The sequence below is a fragment of the Alligator mississippiensis genome, chromosome 5 (assembly GCF_030867095.1).
Source record: "Alligator mississippiensis isolate rAllMis1 chromosome 5, rAllMis1, whole genome shotgun sequence".
NCBI classification, from domain to species: domain Eukaryota; kingdom Metazoa; phylum Chordata; order Crocodylia; family Alligatoridae; genus Alligator; species Alligator mississippiensis.
Window position 1 is genome coordinate 47,799,774 of NC_081828.1, and position 17,111 is coordinate 47,816,884.

General features: G+C 47.5%; 1 protein-coding gene across 3 annotated transcripts in view; it reads left to right on the top strand.

The window, feature by feature from the left end:
• The first annotated feature begins 2,158 nt into the window (after positions 1-2,158).
• The window catches only part of KLHL20 (kelch like family member 20), a 34,594-nt gene continuing 19,641 nt past the window's right edge, over positions 2,159-17,111 (top strand). Inside the window, exons 1-2 of one of the 3 annotated variants that reach the window (XM_006272933.4) lie at positions 2,159-2,510; positions 5,213-5,278. In XM_006272933.4, coding sequence (XP_006272995.1) covers positions 5,256-5,278 — 23 coding nt within the window. In that variant the 5' untranslated portion in view covers positions 2,159-2,510; positions 5,213-5,255. Of the gene's footprint in view, positions 2,511-5,212; positions 5,279-6,846; positions 6,962-14,716; positions 16,077-17,111 lie in introns of those variants that run through there. The other 2 variants (XM_059728323.1, XM_059728324.1) reach the window with 2 other exon arrangements.

Genomic DNA, 17,111 nt, shown 5'->3' on the forward strand with positions numbered 1-17,111 from the left:
AAACTGGCTTCAGTGGAATTTAAATCAGGACCTAGTTGAGTACAATACATGAACAGCCTCTCCTTTTGCTCTTTCATGCTGAACTTGGACATATTCAGTCACCGCAACTACCAGTACTCTGCTCCAGTGTTGTTCCCCCTTTCACTCTCCCTCTCTTTCTCCCCTCCCTCCTCTCAATGTGCGGGGCATCCAAAAGAATTGAGAAGGAGGGTAGAGTTGACTAATCCCAGGTAAAGGAACACACAGTTTCCTTATGGACGGTCCAGGACATTCACACACACACATCCTAAACACCTGGCAGCATGATGTATAAATGCCAAAATCCATCTTCCCAAGAGGGTGCAACTCATGAAAAAGAAACAGGAAGAAAGATAATCCCACTTGGTCCATTTGACAAACCAGGGAGAAGTTGATTTCGCTGTGTCTCTAACAAGACCATGCTTTTGCACCCTTATTCTGCCTCCTCAGAGCATCAGAGAGCATTTTACAAACACTGATTACATTTCATAACCCTTGTGAGACAGGAAATGTACCCATCAGATACAACCTTTTGCTATTATCCTTGCACCTTGGGATGTGAAGCACTGATGTTTCACAGTTCCCAAACTGAATTCAGGCCCAGCGGACATCGTTAGGTGCAGCATGCCTTGTGAAAACCTGAATAACCCTGAAAATGATAAGGTGGCAGTCTTTCCTGTGAGATATCTGTTACACCCGGACCGCTGTTTTGAATGGGGAAACAGAACAATTCAATAACCTGACAAAAGCCGAAACAAATTGGGGCAGGGGAGGGGGTGCGACTCATGAAGAGAATCCAGGAATTCTGATTACCAGTATCCTGCTGTAACCGCTAGGAAATATGCATGTTTATTCCAATCAGTTCATACTTCATTCCTAGAGCCTAGAGAAATTAAGATGATCATTGCTTGACCATAAGAGTTGATCTTTCCGCAGGTTTCATTAAAAAGATTTCAGCTACTTAATTAAAAATGAGATTTTTCTAGCCACCAATAAACATGGGGGGTGGGAGTTTCTTATCAGCAATTAAGTATTTATTTTTAACGAGGATGAAGTGCTGATTCTAGACTCATTAGAACCTTTGGGTTACTTCATGTCCTGTATGGTGGCTGTTAGGCCATGAACGTTTTCAATTAGCCTCTTTTGTAAGCTTCAGCTGCTGGGCCTTGGGAAGGGGCCTTGATTCATGCCATTTATGCTGGGCCATTTCAAGATAAAATTTGGGCCTTTTTCTCAAAAAATGTGAGGCACAGTTCTTTGCTGGACAGGGGCCAATTTGAAGTGTATTGAAATGAAGCTTTGTAAATATGAACTGTGTAATTTTTTTACACAAAGTTACCCAACTCTGCTTTCCTTACTTGTGTTACTATTGGATGTGGAGGAGAGAATTGTCTCAAATCCAGAAGGCAAAGACTGAAAACACCTCCAGCCCAATGCAATTATTGCCAAGGTAGCTGCAGCCTACATCTATAACATTTGTAGAGTACTTTGGTGCTGTTTGGGAGGAACAGTGCTAGAGAAATACAAAGTGTTTTTAGCTTATACAGTATTTGGTAAGACTGAGCTAAGAGTTAAAGTGATATATTGGATTGTGCACAAAGCTGGTATAATTCCTGAGTGTTATGCCCAGCTCTGTTACTAACCCCTGTGCTCGTGGGCACATCACGTAGTCCCACCTTCATCCCTCACCTGCCACATGCAATTAATAATTCTCACCTAGCAAAGGAAAAATACCACCTGTGCTGATGTTTCTAGGATTGTCCCACTCTGAATGGCTGCAAGAGCACCAGGCCCAGTCACTACATAGGCCGATGGCTCCTGAGGGCACTTACAACATTGCCATGCTGAAAATGATGCCTTGCCTGGCATTTTAGTACAGGGGAGTCTTGGCCCCTGAGATACCGAGTCATTAAGCTACTTCTGGGGGTCCCTGCCCGGTGGGCTGGTGACACTTGGCTGATGTGGCCCTGCTTTGGCCTAGACCTGTAGCACCACTTGTCCGTGCCCATCAACTGCGATACACAGCTTGGACCCTGTGAGCGACGGGGCAAGACTCTGGGACGTGACAGGCATCGGCTGGGCTGCCAAGATGTTCTCCGTGCCACGGTGCCCGGAGGTGGCGACACGCTGCCATCGCCCACTGGCGCCGGGGGGTGGGGACGGGGACGTGCGGCTGCGAGAGGCTTCGGGCGGCGAGTGAGCGACCCCTGGGGCGACCCCTCTGCCAGGCATCACCCAGGGCAGCTCCTGCCCTCCGCCTGCCCCGCCTCGGGGTGTCCGGAGCCCCGCGGGGCGTCTGAGCGCCGGGAAGGGCCCGGGGCGGGGCGGGGCGGGGGCGGTTTGCAGGCGGAACGGCGAGGCCGGCGGCCGCGGTTCCACGGGGAAGGCCGGGCGGGCGGACGCTTCCTGCCGTTGAGGAGACAGGCGGCGGCGGTCGCTGGTTCCGGGACCCGCAGCAGCAGCAGGAGCCGCAGGAGGCACCGAGCCAACCTGTGAGTGCCGCCCGCCACTGCCAGCCCCCGGCTCGGCGGCCGCGGCCGGGCCGGGCATGGAGCAGCGCTCCGGGGCAGCGGGGCGGGCGGCGGCTGCTGCGGCCTTGCGTCTCGGCCGGGGCCCCCCTGCCTCTGCGCTGCCCTCGGGCCGGGGCTCCGGCGGGCCCGGCTGCGTGTGTGCGCCTGTATACCTACATGTGCGCTCATGTGTGCATGCCTATCCCTCTGTGTGTGTGTGTGTACACTAGTGTGTTTGTGTGTGCTTTTGGGTGTGTGTATGCCTATCCCTGTGTGTGCCTGCATACCTACATATGCCCTTGTGTGTGCATGCCTATCCCTGTGCGTGTGTGTGTATCCATGTGTGTGTGTGCCTGTACACCTACATGTGCCCTTGTGTGTGTGCATGCCTATCCCTGTGCATGTGTGCATCGCCCAGAGCCAGGGTCACAGCCAGGGGAGCTGGGCAGCAGACGGGGCTACCTGAGACCTGATGGTCTCATTGGGCTGAAGACCCAAGTCTGGGGTGCAGGAGCAGCACGTGCCAAGAGGTTCCCTCTCTGGATTCTTGTTTTCTTTTTTTCAATCAGTATTTTTAAGGGGATTCATCTGCTCCAGTTGCTGATGAGCTAATGTGGCGGCCTCGCCTCCCATCTTTTTCCTGTGCAAAGTGCCTGCAAGGTGCAGCCAACAGCTTCTATTCAGGGTCTTGCTGGAGGGTCAATGGGGAGATGCTCGTTTATCTAAATGTACACGGTTAGGACATGACGTGATGCTACCAGCCTTGTAACTCTGGGAAGCCCTTCAGTGCTTCCCATGACACTTAATCCTAGGAGGGACCAAACGTTGCCCCTCCTGCTGAAGTCAGTGGGAGCCGAGCTCCGAACACATCTTGGGAACAGGTTCCAAATCTCTTACTGGTTGCATTTATTAGCAAGTTGGTGCCTACTGCCAGCTAGCTTGATAAGCTTGCAATGCTGAAGGTAGCAAAATGAAAGTCTTCTTGGAAACAAGGTGGCTTTTCTAGGCAAAATATTCAGCTGTGCCTATATATTCATATAATGTGTCAGTGGAATACCCCACTATGCATTTTTCAGTCTACCCACATGCAGGTTTTATCCACATTTGCAATCTATTTTATATTGAACCAAAAGTAACAAAAAATAAGCCTTGAACATTAGCAGGGGCAAGGGAGGTAGTTTTACCCCCTGAAAGAGCAGAGGCAAAGGGCTTATGCCCAAGGCTCTTGGAAGGATGAACCATAACTAAGAATTGAGCCCAGATCTTTTGAGTCCCGGTTCTGTCTTAACCACCAGACTATAATTTAGAAGTTTTGTTTCAAACCCAGAACTTGCCCAGTCTCATAGATAGGTATAATTCTACTTTTTCCTGTCTTGTAGTAATGCCATGTATCTCTAATTGTTTGTGGAGTCCTTTGTGTTTCTTGGGAAGAACACGTGAGAGAATTACGAAATGTTGGTGTGGTTGCTGTCACATCTTGAGTTCAGATGTTGATGAGAGATGCAATGAAACACTGCAGTACAGAAGGGAATATCTGATGTCTTGATAAAACTTAGTTTTGATATTGGCTTGATGGTTTTTATTGGAAAAGAAGCATGAAAACCTCACTTCTCTAAGGAGTTTATCATACCTCCTGAAATTCCAAGTAACACTTAGGACTGAAAAAATGGAGTGTTTTTGAACAGGGTTTTTGTTATTTTTCCTTTGTTCATTTGGCAGTGCTTTTATAATGCCAGTTTCACTGTTTTTACCATCTGTCAGTTTCTGTCTTGTTGTAAAGATCTATTGTGAATGTCAGGGAGATATATCAACAGGGGAATAGAAAATAAAACTTTTACATAGCAAAATAAAGGAATGTAATTAGTTGGATGCAGCATTTAAAGGACGTTCTGTTAGAAAGCAGTGTTTCATTTTATTTAGTTATTTAAAAAATCAAGTTTTAAATCCCTGAAAAAAGAAATATACTCCACACTAGAATTAGAAATCAGTGCTTGGATGTCCAAGGAATATGCAGCTATTACTTCTGTTAACAAGTAAAAGTACACTTATGTGGAATTAGTAAGAAACAGCATCAAGCAGCTTTAATTCATATAAGTCTATGAGGCAATCACTATATTATGGCTTTTAGTTGGGGGGGAGGGAAGGGGGCAGGGTGCAAAGCTGTCTTTAGGTCCTAGATGCAAACTTTGATCTTGAACAAATACTGACCCTCCAGTGCAGTTTTAGGTGAGCGCTGTGGTGCTTAATAGTTGCTAAACTTGTGTAAATTTCTGGTAATTTCATATGTATGAAGAATAAATATAGTGTAGCACATCCTGAGGAGTGAGAGAGAAAATGCCACTCTTCTAAAGAATCTTTCCTCCCTTGGTTTAAAAAAAAAAAAGAAAGTATTTTCAAATGTCCAGGGAGATGTGCAGGTTACTGAATTTGTGTGTGCGTGCCTACATCATCGCCACTATGCTAACTATATTGTAATTGATAGCTGGCAAGATGCTTACGTTTTCTTGTGGCTTATTCTCTGCAACCAAGACATTGTTTATCTCGCTGTAAATTTCCTAGCTGGAGAAAGACTCCATCATCTTATTATTTGGGTGTGGTCAGTTACATTGTTCTTGAAGAGTCATTATAAATAGAGAAAGTAGGACTTACTTTCACTTTTGAATGTTGTACTTCTGTTTCCTTAGGTCAGGAATTGAATTGTCGGGTGAAGGCTTCTCTTCACGGTGCATGGACGGAAAGCCAATGCGCAGGTAAGGTCAGAACAAAAAACTATAATTCTTTTATGAATATGCCAGGTGATTCATAGATTCATAGATGTTAGGGTCGGAAGGGACCTCAATAGATCATCAAGTCCGACCCCCTGCATAAGCAGGAAAGAGTGCTGGGTCTAGATGACCCCAGCTAGATACTCGTCTAACCTCCTCTTGAAGACCCCCAGGGTAGGGGAGAGCACCACCTCCCTTGGGAGCCCATTCCAGACCTTGGCCACTCGAACTGTGAAGAAGTTCTTCCTAATGTCCAGTCTAAATGTGCTCTCTGCTAGCTTGTGGCCATTGTTTCTTGTAACCCCCGGGGGCGCCTTGGTGAATAAATACTCACCAATTCCCTTCTGTGCCCCCATGATGAACTTATAGGCAGCCACAAGGTCGCCTCTCAACCTTCTCTTGCGGAGGCTGAAAAGGTCCAGTTTCTCTAGTCTCTTCTCGTAGGGCTTGGTCTGCAGGCCCTTGACCATACGAGTTGCCCTTCTCTGTACCCTCTCCAGGTTATCCGCATCCTTCCTGAAGTGTGGCGCCCAGAATTGCACGCAGTACTCCAACTGTGGTCTTACCAGCGCCCTATAGAGGGGAAGTATCACCGCCCTGGACCTATTCGTCATGCATCTGCTGATGCACGATAAAGTGCCATTGGCTTTTCTGATGGCTTTGTCACACTGCTGACTCATGTTCATCTTGGAGTCCACTAGGACTCCAAGATCCCTTTCCACCTCTGTGCCACCCAGCAGGTCATTCCCTAGGCTGTAGGTGTGCTGGACATTTTTCCTCCCTAGGTGCAGCACTTTGCATTTCTCCTTGTTGAACTGCATCCTGTTGTTTTCTGCCCACTTGTGCAACCTATCCAGGTCTGCCTGCAGCTGTTCCCTGCCCTCTGGCGTGTCCACTTCTCCCCATAGCTTTGTGTCATCTGCAAACTTGGACAGAGTACATTTGACTCCCTCGTCCAAGTCGCTGATGAAGACATTAAAGAGTATCGGTCCAAGGACCGAACCCTGCGGGACCCCACTGCCCACACCCTTCCAGGTTGAGACCGACCCATCTACCACGACTGTTTGGGTGCGACCCTCTAGCCAATTCGCCACCCACCGGACTGTGCAGTCATCCACATCACAGCCTCTTAGCTTGTTCACCAGTATGGGGTGGGATACCGTATCGAAGGCCTTCCTGAAGTCTAAGTATACGACATCCACCCCTCCTCCTGTGTCCAGGCGTTTCGTAACCTGGTCATAGAAAGAGACTAGGTTGGTCAAGCACGATCTGCCCGCCACAAACCCATGCTGGTTTCCCCTCAGCATAATTTGCCCTGCCGGGCTCTCACAAATGTGAGCCTTGATAATTTTTTCAAAGACTTTACCAAGGATGGAGGTGAGACTGACTGGCCTATAGTTGCCCGGGTCCTCCTTCCTCCCCTTCTTGAAAATGGGGACCACGTTAGCCCTTTTCCAGTCTTCTGGGACTTGGCCCGTGCGCCACGAGCGTTCGAATATTCCCACCAGTGGCTCTGCAATGATGTCGGCCAGTGCCTTCAGCACCCTCGGATGGAGCGCATCTGGGCCTGCCGATTTAAAGGCATCCAGTTCTTCCAAATGACTCTGCACCACCTCAGGATCTACGTATGGAAGTCCGGCGCCTTGCTGCTGCCTCTCTACAACCCCAGTGAGAGACTTGTCGTGCCCCTCACTTAGGAACACTGAGGCAAAGAACTCGTTGAGGAGTTCAGCTTTGTCCCCCCTATCTGTCACCAATTGTTTCTGCCCATTTAGCAGGGGTCCTATTCCTCCCTGGGCCTTCCTTTTACTCCCAATATATCTAAAAAACAATTTCTTGTTGTCTTTTACTTGGGTTGCCATCCTCAGCTCCATGGTAGCTTTGGCCCGCCTAACTGCCTCCCTACAAGCACGAGCAGAGGAGGTATATTCATCTTTAGTGATCTCACCCTGTTTCCACTTTTTATGTGCTCCCCTTTTGGCCCTTAGGCTGCCCTGGATTTCTCTGGTCAGCCATGGAAGCCTCCTGGCCCCTTTCCCTCTTTTGCCTCACTCGGGGATCGTCTTGCTTTGTGCCCGAAGGATCGTTTCCTTTAGGCACAGCCACCCTTCTTGGGCTCCCATCCCATCAAAACTCCTACTCTGCAGTGCTTCCTTGACTAATCGCCTGAGTGCATTGAGATCAGCTTTCCTAAAGTCTAGCACTTTCACCCTACTAGTTACCTTACCCACTCGCCGTCTTATGTTGAATTCTATTATAAGGTGATCACTGTCTCCCAAATGGCTACCGATCTGGAGGTCCCCTATCATGTCATCTCCCGCTGCCAATATCAGATCCAGTATGGCATTCCCCCTAGTGGGACCATGCACCTCCTGTGTCAGGTGGAGGTCCTGTACACAGGTTAGAAACCTGCGTGAGCGATGGGACCTTGCTGTCTGCGTCTCCCAGCAGATGTCCGGGTAGTTTAGGTCCCCCATGACTACCGCCTCTTTAGCTTTTATGGTCTCCGAGAGTTGCCTCAGGAGCCCCGCATCTATTTCTTCCCCTTGGTGTGGGGGTCTGTAGCAGACCCCTACCACCAAATCCCTTTCTCCTTGCCCCCCATGTAGCCTAACCCACAATCCTTCTACTTCCTCAACCTCGGATTCTGTCTTGATGAGGGTTGATGTATATTGCTCACTGACAAAGTGCAACCCCCCCCCCCCCCCCTTTCTTCCCCGACCTGTCCTTTCTATACAATCTGTAGCCCTCAATATGTACCGCCCAGTCATGGGATGAATCCCACCAGGTCTCTGTTAGCCCCACTAAGTCATAGGTGTTTAGTGCAAGCAGGAGCGCTAATTCATCCTGCTTGTTCCCCATGCTCCTAGCATTAGTATATAGGCACTTGAGCCCTGCGACTGGTGCCTTTGCTGCCCCCCCGCTCCGAGTCCCAAGGGGCCCATTGTTTCTTACCTTCTTGTTTCTTACCTGTTCTGTAGTGCTGGCCTCCCCATGGCTTTCAGGTTCCCAATGTTCTCCTTCTTCAGGCTGGGCTGTCCTTGTGGGTGCCACATGGTTTGGTGGTCCACAGCTTCCCCTGCCCTCGTACTCCCCTCCCCCTGACGAGCCTAGTTTAAAGCCCGCCGGAGGAGACCCGCCAACCTAGTAGAAAACACACGCTTACCTTTGGGGGACAGATGAAGCCCATCCCAGCTGAGCATGTCCCTCGTCGTGATGTGCGGGTCATTGTCCAGGAAGCCGAAGCCTGCCTCGAGACACCACTGCCGAAGCCGCCAGTTGGTCTCTCTGATGCAGTTCTCCTGCCGTCTTCCTCGTCCGGTCACTGGTAGGATGGAAGAGAAAACCACCTGGGCACCGAACTCCTTCAGCACACCACCCAGAGCACAGTAGTCCGTCATATTGAGTTGATTTCATCAGTAGCCCCTCTGTAAAATGTTTCTTTTTATACTCTAGCTAGTAAGGAGGCTGGTTGTGTTTAAGAGTTAATGACATTGATTTATTTTTAGAGCACAAGACCATGTGTCATTTGAATATGCTCTTAAGGAAAAGCACAGAAGCTAAATGTTACTGTAATTGCCCATTTTTACTGGCTCGCTGCCTTGCTTAAAAGGTACTTTTGACCAGTTACGTGCGTGTTTTGATTATACTGAATGAACTGTTCTGTGAACTATTTAGCCATATGTATAACTCTAATCATGTCCTTGATGTGCATTGAGTTTGACATTTGACCATAGATTCCAATTACATGCTGAGAGAGTTGTCTTCTACCTGTGGGTGGCAGTTGCATCTAGTACAATAGACTGGGGATACAGCGGCAGGCTCATTCCTGTGTCAAGGGTGTTTTCCATTGGCTAAACATTGTAGTGTTGCAATTCATGCAAGGGTCCCATTTTATCTAGTACTTTTGATTTAAGTTTTGAGTGTCACATAATTAGGCTTTGTAACGCATTCAGACCTGTACCTTGAAACAGGCTATTTGGAGGCATCCTGTCTATATTTGCATGGTTGTGAATGACTTTCAAAAGCTGTCAAAGAGCCATTGGGACTAATGAAAATTTATGCAAATCACTCAGCTTGACGTACTGGCTACACTTGTTGGATCAAATCAGCTGGTGGCAGAGGGAGACTGTTATGTGCAGAATGGTAATCATGTAATGTTAAAATAGAAAAAGGTGCATTACCAACTGCATTACTAACCCTTCCAAATGGGAATTGGAAGGGGTATTAACTCAGTACCCTTCTGCAGAGGTTTATTGAGTTTTATGTGAACCCCATCAACCATAACAAAAAGCTTGTGAGTGCCACTGTTTCAGTTTAAACTAATAAATGCATGTTGCAATACGACATGGGCATTGCTGGAATCATTCAGCATTTTGCTGACACAGGAAAACTTTTAGACAATGAGGAGCCCCTCACTGCCTCCAAATAGCCTGTTTCAAGGTACAGGTCTGAATGCGTTACAAAGCATAATTATGTGACACTCAGAACTGAAATCAAAAGTACTAGATAAAATGGGACCCTTGCATGAATTGCAACACTACAATGTTTAGCCAATGGAAGACACCCTTGACACAGGATGAGCCTGCAGCTGTATCCCCAGCCTATTGTACTAGATGCAACTGCCACCCACAGGTAGAAGACAACTCTCAGCATGTAATTGGAATCTATAGTCAAATGTCAAACACACTTTTTTATGGTGAGGTTTTTCTCCAGATTGACCAAATAACTAACTGACCAGATCTCTTCCATTGTGATCAGTGCTCTTTTTAAACACATTTTAGCAAACAAAAAACCCAAACCTGTTCGGGTTCTTGCACTGGTCTCATCATTGGAGTATCACAATGTTTTCCCAAAGTGCAGCAAGCGATGCAGTAGCCTTTGTATCATGTGATGTGTTGTTTGTTTTTTTTCTTCCTCCTTGCTCTATCCAAGAGAGAAATTTATGTAAGGATCTTCCATTATCTGTTTTATGTGTGTTGGTTTTCTGTGTGGTGTGCTATTTGGAGGCTTTATTGAAGGAATGGAAGAAATTAGCTTTGAATTTGTTCTTAAATCTTCATTCTACAGCCGTAGACTGGCCCCTAAGAAGGTTCTGACCCAGGCCCAGGCAAGGTTTACCTTGGCAGCAGACAGCTCCACTGTGCCTTAAGAGCAGAGTTGTGCATTTCACTTCCCATTTTCCTTTTTCTGGCAGTCTTAGCCAAAACTCTTCAGTGTCCTATGGAAAAAAGGATGGTGTTTTACAGTGGGCTAGGGTTGAGAGTGGATATTGGATTTGATGTGCTCCCAATAGCACTTCTTGCTGAAAAGATGCTTTGTTGTGTTCTATGCTAAATGGAGTTTCCTAAGGGCTGATATCTTGCTATATTGCACTGATATAGTTCAGCCAGAAGCTGGCAGTGGCATGAATGTGCCAGATGCAAACCTTTGAATCCTTTGGGGATATGCTGGTATATTTTAGAAAGCTCTGTGTAGGCATTTGGGTTCCGGGTTCACTTGTTATCATAGTGATTATTTTAGTACAATTCATGTAAATATTTTCAGATTGGCTTTCAATCTCTTTCAAATCTTACCATAAAATCCAGGTACGTTAATGGAGTAATGCTGTTTTTTATCCTTATGCAGAACTATACAGACATATATAATGGTTCTGTCAGATATTGCAAAGCAAATCAGGGTTGGGGATAGGTCAGTACTTGAATGGATGATTACAATTGTTTTGTATAAAATGTCTCATTCAGAAGTGAGTTAAAACTCTTTTCCCTGAGTAAAAAGAAATTGCAGGTTTGTGATTTCACTAGAGAATTAAGAGTAGATGAAGGAAGTGCTGGTCAGCAGATACTGATTTTGCATTAGAGCAGGGGTAGGCAATGTTTTTGGGCAGAGTGCCAAAAACACCTGCAACCTTGACTCATAAGATGTTGATGTGCCGGGGCAGATGGCGTGGGAGCCACCAGGGGTCTGATCCTTGTTGTGGCAATGCAGACCTGGCCCCTACCCTGCCATCTACCCAGAGCAGGGGTGGGCAATTATTTTGGACAGAGGGCTGCTTACCCAGTTTTGGCAGGCTGTTGAGGGCCGCATGGGTAGCGCCACCCCCTGGTCACCACCTTAGTCCCAAGACATTGGGACATTGGTCCTAATGTCCCAGGGCCAGTACCAGTGGGGCCCAAAGCGGGGCACAGACTGGCAGGGATCAGTGGAGCTGGGCTGGGCTGCACCAGCAGGGAGAGGGGGGGACCTGGCCTGGCTCCATAGAGCTCCTGCTGGCCGGGACCCCACACTCCTGCCGCCCTGCTCTGAGCCCTGCCGGCACTGGCTCCAGGGTACTGGTGCAGGCCCCGTGCTCCTGCTGGCTCCTCGCCCCCTCACTCCCAGTGCCCCCCAGCCCTGTGGTACAGGCAGGGGGTAGCGCACAGCCCTGACCCCCTGTTCGCCAGCAGGGAAGAAGCTGGTGCTGAGTGTGGGGAAAAGCGGCCCCTCGCCTGCCCCATGCCTGGCGGTCCCTGCTGTAGCTGCTCACAGCCCACATGGGGCTGTCTGGAGCAGGCACAGGCAGCCCCACGTGGGCTACAAGCGGCTGCACACGGTGACAGCAGCTGCGGTTCCCCCTTCCCTCCCCCCGCTTGCTGGGCAGCCCAGAGGCAGTGGTGGCAAAAACTGCCTAGCGCAGCAAGTGGGGGGGCTGCTGTTGCCATGTGCAGCCCCAATGGGTGAGCCCAGAGCCAGCGTGGGGCCCAGGCTGGCTGTGGGACCGGGTTAGAAGCTGGTGCTGAGTGTGGGGGGGGAGAGCAGCCCCTTACCTACCCCGTGCACAGTGCCCCGCGCTGCAGCCGCTCACAGCCTGTGTGGGGCTGCCTGTGCCTGCTCCATACAGCCCCACGCTGCAAGCGGCTGCAGCAGGGAGCACCAGCCATGGGGCAGGGAGGAGCTGCTTTCCTCCATGTGGGGAAGGAGCCCAGGGAAAAGTTGTGTGGGGGTGGGGGGAAGCGGCCTCTCCCCCACCCTGTGGCCAGTGCTCCCTGCTACAGTCGCTCGCAGCCTGTGTGGGGCTGTCGGGGGCAGGCACAGGCAGCCCCGGGTGGGCTGCAAGCAGCTGCAGCACAGGGCGTCAGGCCCGGGGCGGGTGAGGGGCTGCTTTTCCTTCCCCACTTTCAGCTTTTCCCCAGGCCACTCTTCCCCAGGCTCCTCCCCTGCCCTCCTCCCCCCCTTACCTGCAGTTCCAATGTGGGGCAGCTATGTGGTCTCGGGCCAGAAGCCCCTCCTGGGGCTTCTGGCTGTGGGGGTGGGACTGGGCAGATCCTGCTGTTGTGGGAACCCGCTGGGCTTCCCCTGGGTCCTACTGCCCTTGGTTCCTGTCATTTTTGACAGGAACCAAAGGCAGATAAATATTAATTTTCTAAATTTTTTAGGGGCCCCACAGGCCAGATAGAATGGCCTCCCAGGCTGTATTTTGCCCACCCCTGACCCTGGAGCACACATGCCAAGCAAAATGCCTTTGTTGCGTGCCACGCTCTGGCACCTGTGCTGAGGATTGCCTATCCCTGCGTTACAACTTAAATGATAGTTAGGGGAAGGCAGCTGTCTCAGTAGGGAGGCAGCTGCATGGACTAGATATTACCTGAGGGACACCACAGTAAAAGCTTAGGAACCTTATTGAAAGGTTCTGCTGCAGAACCTCTTTAACTTCAGCTGCTTGCATTTAATAACTTTATCATTAGTAAAACTGATTTTTAGAGATTTTTCACTGATTAGGCTGAGAAAATTGTCAAAATGAACAGTGTGAATAGTGACACCTACTCTGTGTTATTGTAATTGTCTCATTTTTAATAATCCAAGATCTTGTTACCAACAGTTTATTTGTAAACTGCTTGTTGATGATGTTCCTTTAAACACCAACATCTGGGAGGGACAATGAAATTGTTCTTTTCTTGCTGATTACAAGCAAAGACAATACTCTAATGACCTCCAGTGAACATTAGGTGGTATTATGGATTTAGTAGCTGGCGTGTTAATGGGTACTCTTTTGGCAGAGGTACTTTATTTTGGCTGAGATGAAATTAAACCCTTGTCTTCTATCAATCCCATGAGAAGTTTACAGGTAGTTAGCCTGGAATAGAAGCAGATTCCAGCTCTAATACTTACTTTTTTCAAACCTAAATTCTGTCTCTTAAAGCAGCTTCAGCTGTATCCTGTAATCTTAATTTATTTTCTTAAACTGCTACACTCATCTGCTTTCCACCCCTAGAGCTAGCTGCACTTTTTGTGTTAGATGATAAATTTTAGCCTCTGTGTATATGAAAGAGAGAAAGTGATCAAGTGAATGCTTTGAGTTGAAAGATGCTATGTAAAATAATTTACTGCTGAGGAGTTGTTATGCATTTCCCTCAGATGTCTATTTGTGTTTTGGAATCTTGTAAGAGGCCCCTGTATCCTGCAAGGATACAAGCCTCATAAAAGCTTGGGATAATGAAGAAAGCTCTGGGAGCCAGCAGAGCCAAATACAATGAAGAAACAGAACAGCCCATTTATTTAGCTGACTTGGGGTTGCAGGCTGGCTGTGTTTCCATTTGTACTTTTCAGCATTATATGCTACAAGCTGATCCTTTGTCAGCTCTTCCTTAATCCCACTGTATTTGCTGATTTCCCCAGCCTTACATTTTGATGGAAGCTAATCCCAGAATGTCTGCATAGCTGAGTGTGAATCTTTTATCCTTACATATGCATTTCTTCTTCAGTCTTCTCTCTTTTAATCGACCTGAGTATTTAGAGCAGCTCCCAGCCTTTTGGGGGGGTTGGGGGAGAAAGGGGGAGGAAATAGCTAGTCTAGCATGTGAGAATCAAGTGCTGCCTTCTGTCTTTCACACCTCTAAGCCACTGAGTCATCTTTCATTCTCTATGCATATATATACATAATACACACATAATGCGGCTAAATTATTATTTTGGTTGAGATGCATGCCATCAGATGGTGTCCTTTTAATTCACACTTCTGTGCCTGTGTATAGCAGAAACCCCCAGGACATAACATCAAGCATCTGGTTTGAGCCTCTGTGGAAATTCCCAGGTCCATTGATGGCCAGCCTCTGCACTAACCAGACAGAAGTTATAGATGAGCTAGGAGTGCTAACTTTTGGGTTTTTTTCTTGCATCTGTTCAATTTGCTTTACTCATTAAGCAACATTTCTTTCCAGTAGGAAAGAGACCAGAGACAACAGTGATAGGCCTAGTATAAGAAACTGAATAGAGTAGAATTCACACTTACAAGGCCCTTTTTCAGTGGTTTTATTTCAAATTGATTTTAGTAGAGTCTGCTTTGAGGAAGGATATTCCATTCTCCCTGTTAGGGGGTGCTGGTGCACAAATCCAACCAGCCGGTAACATGGCTCGGTTATTTTTTTATCTTTTAAAAAAAATCATGGGCATGTGTGCCTATGTGTGTATTCCAAGGTTTCAATAACTGTAGAATACATGCAATATCTTCCTTAGGTTCCCTCTTCAGCTCCCACAATCAGCCAGGGCCTCCTGATTGTGGAAGTAACTGAGTAAGCCACCTTGCTAGCAGAAGGTGTAACCTTAACTAAATCTGCCTTAGGGTGGAAACAAACATCACCTTTGCTGCCATAACAATTTCATAGCAGCACAAAGCAAAAGCAAATAGATGTTCATACCCAGTGGGGCTGTGGTAAAAGGTAGTAACAGTTTGTGCTACTTTATTGCAGCAGACATCCATTTGTTTTATGGCAGGAGAATGTTGGTAGCCGAGAGCTGCCTGTACTCTCCAGCTGCCATAGGCAGGCGCTCTGAGAGCTTGAGGGGCCTGATCCTGTGCACCTTGAATTCCCTGGCAAAAGCAGGCCTCTCAAGCCCTGGGAGTACCTGCCTGGCACAGCTGATCCATTTCATTTGGTGACATCTATTTCTACCCTTATGTTTCATAATGTTCAAGGTAATTGCAGGAACCTGGGAAAGCTGCTCCAGGGCCACATTTAAGGTGACTTTGTGGTTAGAAAAAACCAGATGCATCTTCTGAAGCTCACCTTTGGGTATAAAATCCACTCTCCTCTCCCAAGAAGTAGTAGTCCAGACTTTTCTGTGTCATGTTTAATTTCATCAGGGTCCCTTTTCCACTGAAGACAGCAACTGTTCCTGCTCAAAAAATGCTTAGGCTGCAAGCCTACATGGGAAACATTGCCCAAAGTGGTGTTAATGAGGCTCTTTTACTCATGCGCTCTCCTTGGAGATGGTTTAAAAACCCTGAAGCACAATCCAGCCTCATTGACTTGTTTGTTGAGAGCTAAATTTTGTATTGGGGGATTTTGTCCCAGTTTGCAGTCCATCTCCCCAGAGATAGAATACCTGCCCTCTGCTCTGAGCCCATGGGCATTCCTAAACTAGGAATGCAAGTCAATTAATCTTTATCTAAGCTTTCCAAGCTTTATTCAAGCTTTCTAGCATTTCTTTGTGGTATTTCTGAGGTAATCCACACTGGGGGAGAGTTTCCCAACATTTTATGTGGGGGAAATAACATTTTTTTAAATGATGATAAAGCTGTGGAATGGGCTATAAAAGAGGAGAGTGGGTGCAGGGAAGGAGTTGAGAGTCAGTATTGCAGCAGAGGGATTTGTCAGAGGTGTCAGGAAGAGAGAACAGTGAAGGATATAAAAAGGCTAGAGTGGGGAAAAACAAGCTATTTGAAGTGTACAGAGACTGAACAGGAGCAAGCAGCAAAACCCAGAGGGACCCTGCTGAATCTGTGAAACCAAGATATGAGGAAAAGGTAATGGTCTGAAACATCTGAATATGATGAGTGGAGGGGAAGGGTGGAACAAGAGGAAAAGCATTCTAAGATTCAATGGAATTATCCGAACTGCTTGGAAGAGAACAATTTCCCTGTGGTTAGTGCATTTGACACAATAATGAGGGGAAAAGATGTGATCTATTTCTTAAAATTCTTTTTCCTTTAAGCATTCAGAAAATGTATTGTTCAGTGGCAAAGCGAGGTTAGATTTTTCTTTTAACCTAGTATGGCTGATGTGAGAATATTTTCAGCTGCTAGTGATTGGAGCAGTTCACTAATACCATTGTACAAGAAACCAGAGATGTATAATAAGAATTAAGCCATCCAGTCCATCCCCAAGAGCCAATTCAGGTTTCTTTACTACCATAAATAATTGAATAACATAATAATCATTATAATAAAAATCATAATAATCAGTCCATTCGGCTTTTAAGTACCCTTGATGGTGAAGTTTCTACCACTGCCTTTGGGAGGCTAGTCATTCATTAGGCTGATTGGAGTTTTGCAGTTGCACCACACTTAGGGTCTGAATGGTGTTGCCTTGTTGGTTCATCTCTGTCTTGGGGTGCAGAAGGGGTTGTTATGTGAGACCACCCCGCCTTTCTCCCACACCATGTGGCCCTGGACTCACCCTCAGCTCCCTGAGCAGCATGTCATACTGCCCCACCCCATGGAGGTAGAGGCAGGAAGCAGCAGCCAGAGGAAGGAGGGGGAACTTGAAGACTCCAGATGCTATTGCATTTAGAGCAATAGGAGAGCAATGGAGGAAGCGGCAGCTGGCCAGGAGCTTGGAGACTGCATTTAATTATTCACAGGATGCATGCAGCCCATGGGCCACCAATTGGACAGTCTCGCTTCAGGCCACTGTAACCACTCCAGCTACCTGAAAGAGATTCTTCTTCAGTTTTTCTTTTTCTTTCCTTTCCTCCATGTATATTTCCCCTCTTCCATTCCTTCCTGTCACGCAAAGTTTAGATGTTCACCAAGTCCCTCATTTTGAAAAACATTGGTTTA